General features: G+C 56.0%; 1 protein-coding gene across 4 annotated transcripts; it reads right to left on the bottom strand.

Annotated features, from left to right (window-relative positions):
- Positions 1–372: 372 nt before the first annotated feature.
- Positions 373–16,638, bottom strand: Tbkbp1 (TBK1 binding protein 1). 4 transcript variants are annotated; one of them, XM_005368329.2, is made up of 10 exons: positions 15,331–16,638; positions 14,697–14,950; positions 14,269–14,391; positions 13,918–14,022; positions 12,629–12,809; positions 11,792–11,970; positions 11,624–11,685; positions 3,596–3,714; positions 2,738–3,456; positions 373–1,883 (listed from the first exon to the last, which is right to left on the bottom strand). In XM_005368329.2, exons 2-10 carry the CDS (start codon positions 14,919–14,921, stop codon positions 1,755–1,757), a joined length of 1,842 nt encoding a protein of 613 aa, XP_005368386.1. In that variant the 5' UTR covers positions 14,922–14,950; positions 15,331–16,638; the 3' UTR covers positions 373–1,754. The 4 variants fall into 4 exon arrangements, with proteins under 4 accessions (XP_005368386.1, XP_026645654.1, XP_005368384.1 ...); XM_026789853.1 differs by having other exon boundaries at positions 16,297–16,638; XM_005368327.2 differs by having other exon boundaries at positions 14,697–16,638.
- Between the last annotated feature and the right edge of the window lie 6 nt (positions 16,639–16,644).

Genomic DNA, 16,644 nt, shown 5'->3' with positions numbered 1-16,644 from the left:
TTAGACCCACGAGGACATGGAATATAGATTTCCTTCTTTACGTTGTCCCAACCTTGTTCCTGGCATTCTGAACTATCTGAGAAAGCTATCAGAAAAATAAGGGCTACCGATCAATGAAAACGCCCCAGAACTTCTGCAGGCCAGGTGTGCTGATGGGAAGAATTCAAGAGCCCCTGTACCTACAGGGGTAGGTGACTGCTTCACACCTGTTCTAAATGAAGACATAAGCCACGAGTAACCAGCAGCCAGTATCATCAACAGAATCATGGAATGTGGACCACCCACACTTGCTAGTGCCAGCTCCACAGTGCCTATGGTTCCCAAGACATTTCTAAGACCTCCCAAGTGAGGTTCAAGGCCCCTCCCGACCCATGGAAGCACGGGCTGAGAGCAGATGGAACAGGTAAGTTTTATTTGGACTTTCAACTTGTTCAGAGAGCACAGGGCCCTCTCTCCCCCCTACAGGCCCCCTTCCCCATGTTCCCTGGGGAACACTCAGGGTACAATGATGCATCTCTGGAGTCCTTGGCCCCTTCCCTGCTGACATACCCCTCGTCCCTGCACAGAGGAAGGAGGGGTGTGGGGAAAGGGCCCGGAAGATTTGGATCAGAATGGCACAAGTGATGGACAGTGGTTTTCACTGCCACCAGCTGGCCAAGGCCCCAGGGAGCCTCAAAGTGAGGGGTGGATTCATAGTGGGCAGCAGGCTCCCTCAGGAGGCTCCCACCTCAGCCTGGGGCCCCAGCCTCCCGCTCCCCTGTTTTTCTGAGGGGACGGCTCTGAGGTAGATTTCACAGAGGGAATTTAGGGGTGGGTGGGTGGGTGTGGAAAGGGGATTAGCTCTTTTGAAGTTGATCTCCACAGCACCCTGGGCCCATTCTTGGGTTCTGGCCTGGGAGGGAGGAGCTGATGACACCCACCCAGCAACACCTGGGCTCCAGGGCATCTATGGTGTCAGGAGCTGCAGTGGGGGAGCATGGAGGCATCTGCCTTGATGATCTTCTCCTTAGTGCCAGGGACTCTGGAAGGGCCCAGGCCTGTGAGACTGGCAGACCGGCCGTCCCCTTGACTGAGCGGGTAATGGCCCAGGAGTCCTAGCCTCAAGGCAGCCCCTTTGGGCTAGATCATCCAAGGCCTGCAGGGTCCTCCCACACCTCTGCCGCGTTCCCTGTTCCCTAGGGTGGGCAGAGGGGGAGAACAGAGCTAGCCTGCAGAGAGTAATGAGAAACAAGATGCCTCCTTCCCCAATACTACGAGTCCAGGCTGGTCGGGCATGAGACAGAGGGCTGGCATCGGTGTGCAGGGCAGGCTCTGAGACCCTCTCAAGAGGTCCTTCCCGGGAGAACACTGCCCAGGGATGATGGACATTTGGGAAGGGGCTCCCAGAGCTCTTGACCCTTCATCCGCTCACCCTCCCCCCAAGCACTAGACTTCCGCTTGGCTCCAACCTTGTTGAAAACCAGAAAAGCAGAGAGAGAGAGGTGGAAGGTATGTCCTCCCCATTCCAGACTAGACCCCCACTCCCCAGAGGAAACCAGGAAGGTGGAGAGAGCCTTGGTCAACCTCCTGGAAAGAGCCAGAGCTGAGTGGTGCCTGGACCAGGGAAGACGGCACACACATTGACTCGGTAGCTAGTGGAGGTATTCGGGGACCGCAAGGGGCAGGGGCCCCCCACGAGATTCATGCAGCATTCAAAGTGAGTGTTTGGGGGAAGATAAGAGAGCAGAGAAACAGCCAGCCGGGGTAGAGGCGCCCTAGATCTTGCTGTTCTCCAGGTGGGAGTCAATGTGTTTGATGAGGGCGTCATCCGGGTACCCGACAGGGAAACCCAGCTGGCAGAGGGGGCAGCTGCGGATGTCAGAGCCCACCGTCTCCATCAGTAGCTGTAGGGGGAGAATGAAAGCACTTAGAGCTGCCTCACACCCCAGCCTGCTCCTTCCTAGGATCCGCACCAGGGCGGGCTGCAGCATGCACAGGGGTCCGGCTATCCTTTCTCCAGCACTATCCTCAATGTTCCTGACACTCCTTCTTTGCCCAGGGCACTGGTGTATGAGAGTCACTGTTCAGTTAGCCTTGGCACACCAGTAATGAGGGAATCCAGGACTTTGATATGCCTCCAGAGTGACTCAGACACAGCTAACTTATAGCACTGGACAACTGCAAACCATGTACAACCCCAAAATAATTTCCGGTCACACTCGAGACCACTGGAACAGGACAGACAGAAAAGAGTCCAGGATCTGAGGCTTGGAGTATGGAACCTGATAGGCAGGCAGGTCCCTGTGTGGGGCCATGTTCTGCCCCTTTTAGTAACCCTGTTCTTCAGCATCAACATAATAGTACACCTGAGCCACACATCCGAGAACTGCTTTAGGATCACTGCCTCCTAAAAACCCACTAAGGTAATAGTGGCATCACCCTCATTTTACTGATGAGAAAACTGATAGAATTTGAATGAGGTCCTTAAGACACTACACTGTGGAATCGAAATCAAAGCTAGGACTTTGAGGACCATACTTCTAATAGTGCAGGTGGTGGGAGCTTGTTCCTACCAACTGGAAACCGAGGGAGAGGAAGAGGAAGGAAGGAAGGTCTATACTAAGCTAGGGTGTGTTTGCGGGGTCGCCCCTGTCTACCATGTGTGAGAAAAAGGGACAGGGTGGGACTCCAGAGGGAGAGCAGGCTCTTTCCTGGCACCTCACGGTACCCAGGTTAAGGGAAGCAGTACACAACTCACATTGATGGATGGCCAGGACTGTGCGTGCTCAGCGTGGGCATAGGCTGTAGCTGCAGGTGACTCTGGGATGGGGAAACCCGCACAGAATGAGGCGCAGCGGATGGTGCCCGCTTCGGGGCTGGGTGGGCTGGCCGGCATGGCCCACTCCTCTTCCTCTGATGGCTGCTTCTCAAAGCGCAGGCGGATGCCCTCGAAGGCGCGGCGAGGGCTGAGCGGCCTGCCGGGGCCGTAGAGCTCGCCGCCGTAGGCGCGGGGCTTGGGGAGCGTGGCAGCCTCGGCCTGCAGCCAGGCGGGGGAGGCACTGGCATAGGCTGCGCCCTCTGCCAGCTCCGAGTAGCTGCGGCGGCCCTGGAAGCCAGCCTTGGCGTGGTGGCTAGGCGGCTTGGCGTAGGCGCGCTCGGCCAGCGTCCTCTCCCCGGGCGGCGGCGGAGGCCGGGGCTGCGGGGCCGGACAGCTGGGTGGCACCGGCGAGCGGCGCTGTGGGCTGGGTGACTGGCACGATGGCGGCACCGGCGAGCGGCGCTGTGGGACGGGCGACGAGCAGGAGGGCGAGGCGGGCGAGCGGCGCTGCTGGGGCGAAGGGCATGGGGGCACGGGCGAGCGGCGCTGTGCGGCGGGGGACTGGCACGGGGCACAGGGCTGCGGTCGGGCAGGTGGGGAGGGAGAGGGGCACGCGGGGGCCGGGGAGTGGCGCTGCGATAGTGGCGAGTGCCTTTGGCCTGGGAAAGAGAAAGCCAGGTGGAGAAACAAGTCAAGTGGCTCGCGTGGACAGTGCTCACCCAGGGAGTGGGAGGTGGCTTCTGGGCCCAGCACCCCTGCTCCCCACACTGGGGGCCTGCCTGTCTCTGGTAGTCTCACCTGCATTCCGGGCCTGCTCCTGCAGCAAAGTCCTCAAGATCCTCCCCTGCAGGGAACTCAACTCCCGAAGCCGACCCAGCTCCTCCGTGAGTTCTGTGTAGGCCAGCGCCAAGTTCACCCTGAGGTCAGAGGGCAAGGGGTGGGAAAGAAAAGGGATGTGGTTCTTCTGCCTCAGCCATAGTAGAAAAGAACCCGCTCTGCCTTGCATCTTTCGCACCTACCCCAGCTGCAGGAATCCTCTCTGCCTGTAAGGTCCACCTCAACAGCCACCTCTTCTGGGGAGCCTGCCTCTGCTTCCAGAGATCGTCCCCCACACTGGAGCAGAGGTTCCCCGCCTAGGGCAAGGATGTGGAATAGAGAGATTCCAAGGGGGTCCCTGAATCCCACTTGGGGCTGATTCCTAAGAAAGCCACATACTGAGTTTACAGCTCACGTGTTCCAGGCGCGCGTACTAGCACACGGAAGCTGACCCTGAAGCTGAAGCCTGACTGCCTGGGACACAGAACAGGTTCAGGGCGAGCCTGGTGAGGTCCCGCCTCAAGACGAAAATCACAATGTAACTCTATGGTAGAACATTTGCCTAGCAAGCATGCGGTCCTGGGTTCAATACTGGCCACAATCCCAAAACTGTAATACCCAGGATCTAGAACTATAAACAAACGATCTGCGTGCTGGGGGAGGGGGCTCATAAGAAACATCCTCAACCTTGAAAACACTGGGGACCACTTCTGCACAGGCAGTGACGAGGGAAGCCATTCCTTAGGAAGCACTCCACTCCTGGTAGGTAGAGGTTGATTCGCTCCCCTCCAAGCTGGCCCCATTCCCGGCCCACTGCTCTTGTCCCTGCCTAAAGGGCGCCTGTGTGCTCGAGCCTCCTCAGGACCTCTCTGAACACATCTGTCCTGCCCTTGCCATTCATTTCTGTCTAAACAGCTGCTGGGCACCGCCCGCCTGCAGGGCGTGCCACCCAGACTCGGCATTTCTCAAAGGCTGCTTTGCTGTGGACTTTTATTGAGAATTGTTCCATTGTATTTCTCTTCCCAGCTCTTTGTTCAGGGCTGGTTACTCAGTACAGGTTCAGAAATGGCTCCCATCCAGTTCTTTCCTGTTCACATCCTGCAAATTAGGCCTCTTCAACACTTGCTCTCATGGAGCTGGGGAACACTCATGCCTAAGTTTAGCAAAGGACCCTTTTTTCCCTCTGGGTCACCCCAAACACACACAATGAAAGTTATCACTCCAGCGCTGCCCCTCTTTCTTCCCGTGAGCTGCTTCCCAGCCCCAGGAGCAATTGATCTCTGCATGGCTTTCAGACCTGCCTGCATCTGCGCTTCTGGGCTCGGATGGGTCTGAGTGCTCTCTGAAGGTAAGGGTTTGGCTTTCCTTGGCTCTCCCGCCTCTACAGTTCCAGAAGGAACCCTGGAACTTCAGCAGCTGGGGATGTAGGGAAGTAACGGGTGCTGTTGAGGCTCAGGCTCCTCCTAGGGTGAGAGGATGCACACAGAGTGACAAGAAAGGGCGGTGGCTGGGGATGTGTGAGGCAGGGCGCCTATCAGGAGAGCAGAGGCATCCAGGCTGGGGCTGCAGACAACAGGTAATGACTGTGCCCCCCTCTCTGGTTCAGGGGCTGGCACTCTTACCGACCTAGGGTCACAGTGTAATGCTACTTTTAATTCAATTACAATAAGGCTTCTGGGAGCTAAGCCCACTCTTTAGGGAAAATCAGGCCTTACCACCCATCTTCCAAGACAGGAGTAGTCCAGGGAGCCCTGACTTGGGCCATGGCCACCAACCCACCATATCTCAGGCCTTATGTCTGTGAAAACACCCTTTGCTCCACCACCCCCATCCCACAAGTCTGTGGGAAGAAATGGCATCTTCCTCTGAGCCTGTCCACATGTCCCACACCAAACTCGGGGTTCTCCACGGAAGCTTTGGCTTTTAGACTGAAAGCCATCTGAGTGCAGGAGCTGTGTGTTCCTAGTCAGGCTGAGGGCTCCTGAGGGACAGGATCATGCTGTCCACTCAGTGGTGGAAGCCAGGGGGAACTCTGGACAGGGCAGGGATGGAGCATGGTTGCTCTCCCCATCCACTCCCCCCCCCTCTATCTCAGGTGACAGATACAGGTCGTCTCTTTCACACTCTGCCTGGGAGACCTCACCTGTCACATTCAGTTCCCCAGGCCCTTTTCTCCCCTGCTGGGCTCCCTTGGTGTCAGGAGTCACCCTAGTTTCCACAGCCCAATGCCTGGCACTCTCCTTGAGGTGAAAAACATGGAGCTTCAAGAAATGAAGGAAGAAGCCCTTACCACAGTGTGCACAGCTCTCTCCAGGCTGACACAGTCCTCCAAAAGCCTCAGGCCACCCTCACAAAAACCCTGGACAGAGTGAGGAGCTCTGACCTCCTCCTGACACCTCACAGTCCTGTGGGACATGCCTTTTCTTCTGGGCATCTCTCTCCTCACACACTAGTGGCTGAATATGCTAAGCACCAGAATGACTCATTGAAAACACTGCCAATTCAGTGGAAAAAAATCTCAACTTGACAAACACAACCCAGAGCCTCACAGGTGCATCTAAACACATACCCTGCTTCCTGACTTCCTGGCCACACCTGAGAGATTTTTCCACCATCATGACTTGAGGAAGAACAGGTCATGTAAGTCACAGCACACGCTTCCCTGGGTCTATATGAGTGCTGATCATGGGCTAGGAACTTCATTTGTCTTTACGACTACCCTATGCCCACCTATCTACGTCACAGGTAAGAAGATGGGTCGACAGAGGTAATGTCACTCGGCCATGTCCTAAGGCTGGGAGAAGAGCACCAACCTCCAAGATTCCAAAGACCCAGCTGCTAAGTGTTACACAAACACCTCCCGAACCTCAGGGAAGTGGGAGGAAGCCCAGTGGGAAAGCAGAAGAGAACGAGGAGGGAGGAAGAGGCTGGGCACCTCGGAGGCAGCCCAGGTTTTCAGAGAACCACTCCTGCCTTGGAAGAGTGATGAGAGCGATGGACTACAAGGGAGTGGAAGGTCAACTTGGCTAAGAGCTAGTAGGAGGCCATGGAGCAGCGGCGGCAGAGTGGTGAGTCAAACACTTGCTCTCAGCACCTCAGCCCACTCGGTTGGCATCTTTGGAGAAGCTGGAGTACAAACGGTGGAGCTGGAAGGAGAGAGGGCTACTCTTCCCTGACTTAACCTTTCATTCATCCTTTCCACTAGTAATCCAGGGATCTCAAAGTCCCTCCTGGAAGGAGTTGTCTCCACTGTCACTAATAAAGCAACTGCAATCCAGGAAAGTCAAAGACCTGAGCATCCTCTCCAAAGCTTCTTTCTGCCTCAAAGGAGTCTGGGAGCCACACAGACCACTCCCACCCCACCAGGCCCCACAGTGTAGGGAGAAGTCAGGACTCAGGCCGGCCCTGAGGGATGGGGTGAGACTTGGAAACTGGCTTCCAGTCAGGATGAAAGCGGGGATCAGGGTCCAGCTAGATACACGGCTGGCAGTTCTTCTGTGGCCATGATTATGGACACATTTGGGGGTCAGGACTAGGGATAGCGGTAAAGTTAGGTCCTCTGCAGGGGAGGACCTGCAATAGGACGATAGTTGTCCTGTGGTCAGAACCCTCATCTGATGCAGACCCGGAAGAAAACCAGAAACCTGGCATTCCCAGCCCTTCCATCCTTACCCTGGTTGCCCCCTAGCTGCCCCAGGCACCCTACCCAGCAGGGGAATTTAGGGGCCAAACTTTCCACCCACCCACAGGCACACCCAGCATCAGTCTTCCCGCCTGCCAGACCCTCAGGGAGGGGACCACAGGCACCAGGCCGTGGAGCGGACTTGAGGTTGCGGGCTGGCGGAGGAGGAAGTTGCTTGCAACAAGCCAGTGCTCCACCACTTCCTTTCCGGAGCCTTGAGCCCTTCATGCTCCTCGACCAGCTATGACTTGTGGTCCCCAGACCTGAGCTCTTATGGCAGCCTCCACCAGGCAGAAGCAGATGGCTATGGGTCCAGAAGCTTCCCTAGACACAGCGGGACTGAGCAACCCACACTTGGACAGGAACCAGGGACCCCTGTTTGCCCTGGCCTGTCCCTGCTCACACTAGTTGCATAATTAATAGTGTCCCCTTTCACTTTCAAAAGTGATGCAATTTCGTCAACAAATCACATGGTCACCTTCTTATAAAAGGCCTCCTACCTGCAGAACCACCTGAGCAGGCAACCGTGAACCTCTTCACCCTGCCTGCTAGGACCTGTCTGGACCACCCTTCCCTGATTCCTGAACTCTCTCTTAATGCTTCATGTCTATAAGAGTGATGCGGACATGAGAAAGCCCATTTTGGGGTTTGGGCTTTTTGTTTGTTTGTTTGTTTAAAGATACTGGCTTAAGATTTGTTAAGTGTGTTGAATGTGGTGGCTCATGCCTATAATTCTAGCACTTGGGAAGAAGAGCCAGGAAGGCAAACTAGGGCTATTTAGCACTCAGGAGGCAGAGGCAGGTGGACCTCTGGGAGTTCTAATCCAGCCTGGTCTACATAGTGAAGTTCCAGGACAATCAGGGATACATAGTGTTACCCTGTCTTGGAAAAACAAAACAAGCAAACAAACAAACAAAACAGTTGAGGTTGGGTGGTGGTGGTTTACACCTTTAATCCCAGCACTCGGGAGGTAGAGGCAGGTGGATCTCTGTGAGTCTGAGGCCAGCCTGGTCTACACAGCAAGTTCCAGGACAGGCTCCAATGCTACAAAGAAACCCTGTCTTGAAAAACAAACAAACAAACAAAACAAAAACAAAAGTTGGTAGTACGTGCTGTAACGCCTGCACAAGGGAGGCAGAGGAGGAGAAAAGGGGTCATCCTCAGCTACATAGCAAGTTCACGGCAGCCTGGGCTATGCACTCTGTCTTAAAAACCAAAAACCAAACAAAGAACAATAAAAACCACTTGGCGATGAGAGAGGGGAGAACGCGCTTGGCTTCTACGGGGAGAAGTACAAGAGCAGCTCCGGTTCTGGGCCCAGCTGGCAGGCACAAGGCTGGAAATGCCTTCAAAACCCGGTTCCTCTGGCCAGCAGACCCCCCTGCCTACCCTCAGGATGCCCCACAGCTGCAAGGGCTCAGGGGTTAATTCTCTGTGTTCTGGGTATCGGTTGAAGGAGACTTAAAGCAAAGGAAGTAGGGAGGGTGAGAAGCCTAAAGGAGGAGGCCCTGGGCCTGCTGGTTCTGGGGGCAGGAGGCTAGGTTCAGGGTACACGGGGGTCTCCGACTTCCGTCCTGACCTACCCCACACTGCCCTTGACCTCTGTGCAGAGTTTCCATCCTCTCTCTTCTGAGTTCACACTTCCCCACCACTAACCACAGCCCACGCAGAGGCTTGTGGGTGGAGAGAAGGGGTGGGAGGGGTGGGCGGAAAAGGACCCAGGTTGCAACCCTGAGCCCCCCACACTAGGAAAAAAAGAAAGACCTATAATTTATGGTTTCCCCCTCTTTTCGCTGGGCCCCCTCACCAATAAGACCCCATCTACCTTCCAGAGCTGCTATCTGCTTGGCGCCCTCTCTCCCTCAAGCAGTGACTGTAAGATTTCTCTGGCCCCCAGCACTGGCCATACTTTCAAACAGTCCCGCCCAGGAATCCACAGGCCAGGGGAGGGGACTATAGGGTTCCTGCACAGGTTACCTTGACAAGGACCTTCCTGGGTCCTTACCTCCCCGAACAGCCTCACAAGATCCCACCCACAGGTCAGACCTGGGGAATGGCAGCCTGGTCCCTGCAGCCTGGTGCCTGGAGTCAGTCCCCTGGCTGTGAAGCACTGGTGGTCAGAGTCTGTGGGCCAGGAGCTGAGAACAAGGGTCTGCAGTTTCCAAGGCCAGCTCCTAGGCACAGAGAGCACCAGGATGGGTTCAGACAGGCAAGACTGCTGTTAGGGGAGATGTTTTAGTGGAGGGTTCCTGAGATCAATCATGCTGCCCCAGCAAACAAATGAGACTGAAGGCACCTTTCAAGATGAGAGGATTAATTCCTCGAGGCAGGCTGGGGTCAGGAACTGCCCTCGTCCTCCAGATAATGTAGAGCCAGCATTTCATTCCCTGGGAAAGTCCATCAATAAAATTTCCCCTTGACTGGGTGGTGGTGGCGCCTTTAATCCCAGCACTTGGGAGGCAGAGGTGGGTGAATCTCTGTGAGTTCAAAGTCAGCCTGATCTACAGAGCAAGTTCCAGGATAGTCAAAGCTACATAGAGAGACCCTGTCTCGGAAAAACAAACAAACAAATAAATAAAATTCCCACTGGATATGTAGTCAGCAGAAGTAGATAGAAGAGGTGACTGATGATCCCGGGAGCTGAAAAGAGGTGACTGAGCCATCCTGAGGTGGGGGGGGGGGGATGGGAGGAAGCCCCAGGGAATTGCCTATTACCAAAAAGACTGAGTTTATAAGAAAATAAAACTAGCAGGGGAGTGAGGACTTCCTCTGAGAATTGATCCTGCCACACTGGGGCTGTCCAGAAGCATTTATGCTAACAGAGAGGAAAGGGCAGGCAGGTTGGGCCTGCTGGGCTGACAGAGATCCAGGAGGCCTGTGGAAGCCACAGGCAGGTCTAGGAGGAGCCCGCTGCACCTTGGGAGAATTTCCTCGGCCAGTTCTCTTGGGTTGGCAAGGAAGGGGTTAGTTTGGCCAGAACAAGCAATATGGATGATGCAGCCTCCCAAACACCTTCTGAGATGGTTTATCTGTCACTCGGTTCTTGCGGTCCTAGCCCTGAAGGATCCGCCCCTCTCTTTGCCCCTTCCCATCTTTACCTCACCTTCCTCTCACATCCTGCAGCCCAGGAGGAGAACCCAGGGTCCGGAGGGACAAAGGGAAAGTCTAGAATGCACGGCCTTTCCCCAGCCCAGGAAGTGTTCTGGGATCCAGCCCTGCCAAAGTCTCCACTAAGTGCAAGAAGGGGTTGGACTCACTGACCCCTAAGGAGACCTTCGGGGATCAGCAAGGATCTACTCTACGTATGTGTGCTTTCCAGGTTTAAATACATGGACTACCATGGTCCCAGAGCCCCAGCCACAAGCTAGGGTGGACCCTTTCCGCAAAGTTCCCTCCCATCCCCCACAGAAGCCTAGCTGAGGGAGGGGTCTCCCCCTCATCAGTCCCACAAACTAGGTTCTCACCCTTTCGGCTGTCACAGCTCCACCCAGGCCCTCACCCCTGGGTGGGGAAGGAAGCAAGGGGTATCTCTCACTGGCCAGAAACGGGAAGGATGAGGAGAAAACCTGTTGAGAGGGGGGACCCCTGGAATCCTGGGAACTGGGTATGCCACCGAGGGAAAGTTAATTCCTTCCTGCCCCGCTAGGGCCTCAGTCTTCTCTGGTAAGGAATGGATGAAGCCTGTCCCTGGTACCGTTAGCCTCATCTCACCAGAGAGCATTAAGCAAACGGAGGTTTAAGCACTGTTTCTCAGAAGTGGGAGAGGCTAAGTGCCGGGCAGCTGTGAACGATGCCAGGCTGCACTGCTGCTGCTCACCACCCTTGCTGCCCAGCACGTCCCAAGACCCCTGTCAGGTACCCCCACACTCAGCTTCTTCCCATTTTCTAGGCCTCTCCTCTGGGACTCTACTCTCTTCCTATCTCAAGGACTCTTCCCTTTAAATAAAGAGACGCAGCAGGCTGAATCCTAAACCAGGGAGGCCGTCTCCCTCCTCATGAGGGAGAGTGGATGTACTCTCACCCTCTAAATTTTGTTTCTGGTATAGAAAACTCACCGGGGAACACAGAACAGGGTGGCAGAGCCACTGAGTGCATCCCCAGCCCAAGCCCTGAGAAGAGACGGGCCTGGTCCCAGAACCTGACCGCTCCAGAGCCCTCCCTGCTTCCTGCAACAGGGGCAGAGTGTAAGCAACACAGACATCACACCCCTAGACCTAGGAAAGGAGGTCACTCAAATAATGTGGACAGATGGAAAGCAAACGGTGGAGACCTGAGGTAGTCTCCTAGCATATGGGGTTGAGAGGGCAAGGATTACAGATGTGACTTACTGATCATCCCCAACTCTCTTTACCCAAGCCATGTCACATTCCGACTGGTTGGAGGCCAGATCCTGAGGAGAAAAGTAGAGGTCAGAGCCCAGCCTCCCCTCTGTCTTCACCCCTTCTCTGCTGATCTATGCTCTGTACATCTAAGAGCAGCTCCAAAGTCACTATTACCTGGGCCCGGCTCTCCTGCAGCTGCTTCAGCTCTCCCTGCAGCCTCTCACATTCTGCCTGCAGTTGCTCTTCCCGCAGCTGAGCCCCCCGAGCCTCCCCCTGCGCAGCCTCCAGGGCCTCTTCCAGCTGTCTTCGCTCCAGCTCGCTCACACTTACGCTAGCAGGGCCAGGCCAGCCTGCTGTCGGGAGACAAGACAACGTGAGGTAGGCTCTAGCTGCCACACAAAGCCCAACAGGAACACAGTCCGCCAAACACCCAGGGATGAGAGGTACTATTGCAAGGGAAACTAGGATGGGCTAGATGGAGATTCAATCCTGCTGTATAGGCCAGGGGTTGGGGGAGATGAGATGGCCTCTGGAAGGTGTCTCAGGCTAGAACCTGAAGTCTGGAGCATCCTCGGGGGACTCTGAGTGGGCCGCCCTCTGCTGGCATACTCAAGAATTTTATGATCTGAATAGCAGAGGTATGTCAGTGGGAGAATTTGTCAAAGGGTGGCTGAGGTGAAAGAACAGTTGGAGAGGAGAATGGAATAATTTTGAACAAATTTAAGATACTGGAAAGGAGCCAGGTGCGGTGTCACGTGATTGTAATCCCAGCGTCAGGGAAGCAGAATAAGGCGTTAGCATTCCAAATTCAAGGATATCGCCTAGTGTACACAGTAAATTCCAGACCAAAGAGGGCTATATAGTAAGACCCCAAATAAATAAATAGAATAATGAATAAATGAAAGAAATGTATGGAGACTTTAGGCAAGTTGGAGGTGCCCAGTGGTATTGAAAAGGGAGTTACGATTGGAGATTTGGAGATCAGGAAGGCAGAGGTCACTGAAGTCTTACCATGACCCAAGGCAGGTCCCCCTCTCAAAGCCAGATAGTGCAGGTCCAGGTCAGGACAGGGTGTGGCAGGAGCAGGTGGGGGGCTCAGGCTGGGGAAGGCTGCATCCCGGAGGCCTTGCTGCTGCTGCAGCTGTTGCTCCAAGGCACAGATCTGCTGCAAGTGAGTCTCTACCAGGGCCCGCTGCAGGGAAAGGCAGAGGGCTCAGGGTCTGGACAGGGCCAGGGAGCTCCATGGACTCCCAGACCCAAGAGTCCCCCAGGCTGGGTAGTCATCACTGCCCAGACTGGAGCAGAGGTTGCTAATGTGTCCCACACTCACACTCCAAGTGGCCACAGGTGCGAGGCCTCCCTTCCTGGCACCAGCAATGCAGATGTCACTGGCTACTGTGGCTGGCAAGGTCAGAGCCAATCCTCTTCCCTGTCATTATCGCACAGGGGCATTTATACAAAGATTCGGCTCTGAGTCCAGCTTCCCCACCCCCTCAGGAGTGTAGCTTCCACTTCTGGGCTTTGTCTGCCTCCGGGATAAGATGGGGATAGCAGTGCCACGCCTACCTCTTCTGATTGTTGTGAGAGCTAAAATGAGTAAGTGTGCGTAGAGGGCTGAGAACAGAGCCTGCCACGCAGCGAGAGCCTCACACACGTCTCTGACTATGAGAGGGAAATGGTCTTACCCAAATGTCCCTTTACCCTCACAGTTGCTCAGTGAGGTGGTTACCATGTACCCTGCTTTTCAGGAGGGATGGAAGCTAAATAACTGGAACAAGGCCAGAGTGAGGAGCTGACAGAGACCATGTCTCCTGATCCTGCCACCTGCCCACACACTCGCACAAATGGCCACACGCTAACTCTCATCACACCCATGGCAAGAGCTATCTCTAGAGTTCTGGGTACCTCTCCTGTCACCCGCACCCTCGCTTGGGCACAGTGCTATGGGTACAGCTTTGATGCAGTGTGAGATATATACATATATAATTAATGATACACATATATGGATATGTGTATATATGAAATATAATATGTATCTATCTCTCTATATATACATGCACAATAGGATATATATATACACACACATATCCTACAGGGTCACTGCATAGCCAAAGGGACAGAGTCACCCATGACCTGGGTGACACTGTCTCCCTCACAAGGCAACGCAGGTAATCACAGATAGACACACAGGGACACAGGTGCTACGCACACAAATAGGGTATGTGTGGCACACGGGGCTCATACAGAATCACACAGTACCAGGCACATGAATACCTCAACCCCCACTCTCTGAGACTCACCATCTCCCCCAGCTCTGTCTCCAAGTCGTTTTTCTCCACACAGAGTTTCTCGTAAGCCTGGATCATTTCCCCGAGCTGTTCTTCCTGCTCCTTATTCTTCTGCAACTGGGGAGGCCCGGAGAGGTGCGCCAGGTCAGGGATGTCCTTGACAGGGAGCAGAGGGGCTCCACGAACCTCCCCAACCCCATTCCCAATAGAACAGGGAGAGCTGAAGCTGGTTTAGGGGGGCAGTGGCCACCTCTAATCAAAGGCCATGGTGGGGATGAGGCAAGGCGATTGGCATCGGAAACAGATTGGAAGCAGGAAGCTTAAGGAGTTGGGCTGGCTGGGGAACTAAGGCCAGGGGCTTACCTCATGTTGGAACTGGTTGAGCCGCTGCTGCAGACTGACCTTCTCTACCTCCAGCAGGGAGCCATCCTTGATTTCATACAGGGGGAAGCCATGCTCCTCTCCAAAATCAGTGATCAGTGGGTACTGTGGGAGGGCGGTCCTCAGAGAAGTCTGGCCCCCACCCAGTGACCACTCTGTGCCCCAACCCTACTGCTTAAGAGACTTCTATTCCTGCCCTCTCCAACGGAACCTACCACTCCAAAGCTGAGCGCCACCCCCACCCCTGGCACCCCACTTAGTTACAGGTGCAGCGAGGCTCACACACCAGATCGGCCACTTCTTCAAGGATGAGCCTCCAGTTCTGATGACTTCTTTCATCTTGAACTCACGGGCACCCTCCCACCCTTGCTACATTCCTATCCAACTTCCCATCCCATCCAGGTTCTGACCTTGATCTCATAGACTTTGAGGCGCCGGCGGAGGGTGGCATTCTCTCTCTCCAGGCCCCCTAGGCGCTCTTTGATATCTCCATAGGCCGTGATGAGAGCGAAGTGGGAGGCAGAACACATGTCGCCTCCGAGGGAGGAGTCTCCAGGACCATCCAGCCACACCTCACTGGGCCCCAAAGCTTCTTGGGTCAGGATGCTGATGTCATCTTCAAACATGGACTCCATGGTAAGGGCTTCAGCCCACACTGGGCCTCCTGAGAGAGCAAGAAGAGCAGAGTGAAGAGGACCACTTGGTGCTTGTCCCAACTCCCCCATCCTGGTCTGAGGACCCTGTGGTAGCTGTAGAGTTTCAGCTGGGTGGCCAGATCCCACAACACTCTCTCCCTCAGAAGGTTATGTCTATCCTGTCTATCCTCCACCGTCACCGATTGTAGAGGAAGGAGATGGAACCAGATGGACCTCATGAGTGGAGTCGGGGGACAACTGATAAACAGGGTCAAGGAAGCCACAGTGACAGGGAAGGGTTCTTTCCAGAACCAAGAGAGACCTGTGGATGAGAGACCTACTGTCCCAGCACTGGCACAGCCCAGAACCTGCCTGGTCTCCTCCCCCAGATCTCCATTTTCCCAAATACCTCGACAGCCGCCGAGATCCCCATCCCAGGCCTCCGTCGCGGCTCCTAAGGAAAGCCAGTGCTTTTGGAGGGCCAGTCCTACCAGTCAGCCTGGCCTCTGCGGCCCCCGCCCAACTTCCTCCCGCAGGATCCCAGAGTTCAGGAAAAGGAAGCGCCTCCCTTAACTGCACCGGGGCTGTGGCAACCGTCCAGGCGCAGCCGGCCCCTGACCTGGGACCTACAGGAAGTCCTTGGCTGAGTGTCAGAGGCAGCAAACTGGGCAAGGGGGCCTAAGGGGTACGGGGCCTACTAAGGGAGCCTCCAGAGCCTCCAGCCTGTCCCATTGTGCCTGCACTCAGGGAAAAGGGGAGCCCTGCGAGGGGGCAGGAATGACTCAGGGCTCCCAAACGAGTAGGCAGCGAGGGGGTGCGTGTGTACTTCTCCCGGCCCTGTTTATGAATGTGTGGCTGTGGCTGGCATGTGGGGGGAGTGTGTGTCTGTGAATGAGTGTAGGTGTGCCGCAGTCAATGAGCGCCTTTGTGGGGCGGAGGACGGGGGTCAGCGCGGAGTTCGGAAGCGGTCAGAGGTTGTGTGCGCGCGTGTGAGCACGCGTGCGTGAGCGTGTGGGCAGGGTGGGCACGTTCGGGCCGAGTGTCACGTGAGGCACTATGGGAATGTCCGAAGTGTGTGCGCGCGCTGGAGCGTGTGTGCGTCTCGGCCAGGGGGCTCGGCCTGAAGGCGCGAGTTCCGACCGTGCAGGCCCCAGCCCCTTCCCCCAGCCTCGGCTAAGTGCCGGAGGGACGCGTGTGACAGGTCTGAGTAAGGAGCGTGTGCGCGTGTTTGTAGGGCTGGCCCCACCTTTAACCCTCTCTTGCCCACGCCACCCCCTACCCCTACCCCGCTGGCCGGTGCTCATCACACACACCCCTCGGCCCCTGCCCACGATCTCGGGCCACCCCCATTCGAGGACTCCGTGTCCCCACACACCCCTGCCGTGAGACCCGAGCTGCCTTCCTCCGCATCCTGGGGCCGCGCGCGGAGAACCCGCGCAGGCGACTGGGGAGGGGGCGCCGGTACCGGCTAGGCCTCTCCCGCGGTCCCTTAAAGAGCAGCTCTTGAAACCCCCTCGGGATCGGCAGACAGAAATTGTCGCCCCTCCCCTCTCGGGGGCCGAGACCGCTCAGCCCCCTCCCCCACCGCGGCCGGGCCCCGGGCGGGCTACTGAGCAGCGGCGCTCGGGCTGGCCGTAGGCTGCGGGCAGCGGCGCAGGACCCTTCCCCACTCTACTCCTGAGCGAAGCGCCCGCCCACCTGCGCCCCGCGCCCCCGGCCTCCC

This window comes from Microtus ochrogaster, unplaced genomic scaffold (assembly GCF_000317375.1).
Source record: "Microtus ochrogaster isolate Prairie Vole_2 unplaced genomic scaffold, MicOch1.0 UNK31, whole genome shotgun sequence".
Lineage (NCBI taxonomy): Eukaryota > Metazoa > Chordata > Mammalia > Rodentia > Cricetidae > Microtus > Microtus ochrogaster.
This window is presented reverse-complemented; position numbering and strand designations above follow the sequence as displayed.

Coding starts and splice junctions, on each gene's coding strand:
- Tbkbp1 (XM_005368327.2), bottom strand. CDS start 15,011: ATGGGGGAGTTGGGACAAGCACCAAGTGGTCCTCTTCACTCTGCTCTT. Junction 12,810..13,917: donor AGACAGAGCTGGGGGAGATG/GTGAGTCTCAGA, acceptor CTTTCCCTGCAG/CGGGCCCTGGTAGAGACTCA. Junction 3,715..11,623: donor AAGAGAGTTGGGGATGATCA/GTAAGTCACATC, acceptor CTCTGACCTCAG/GGTGAACTTGGCGCTGGCCT.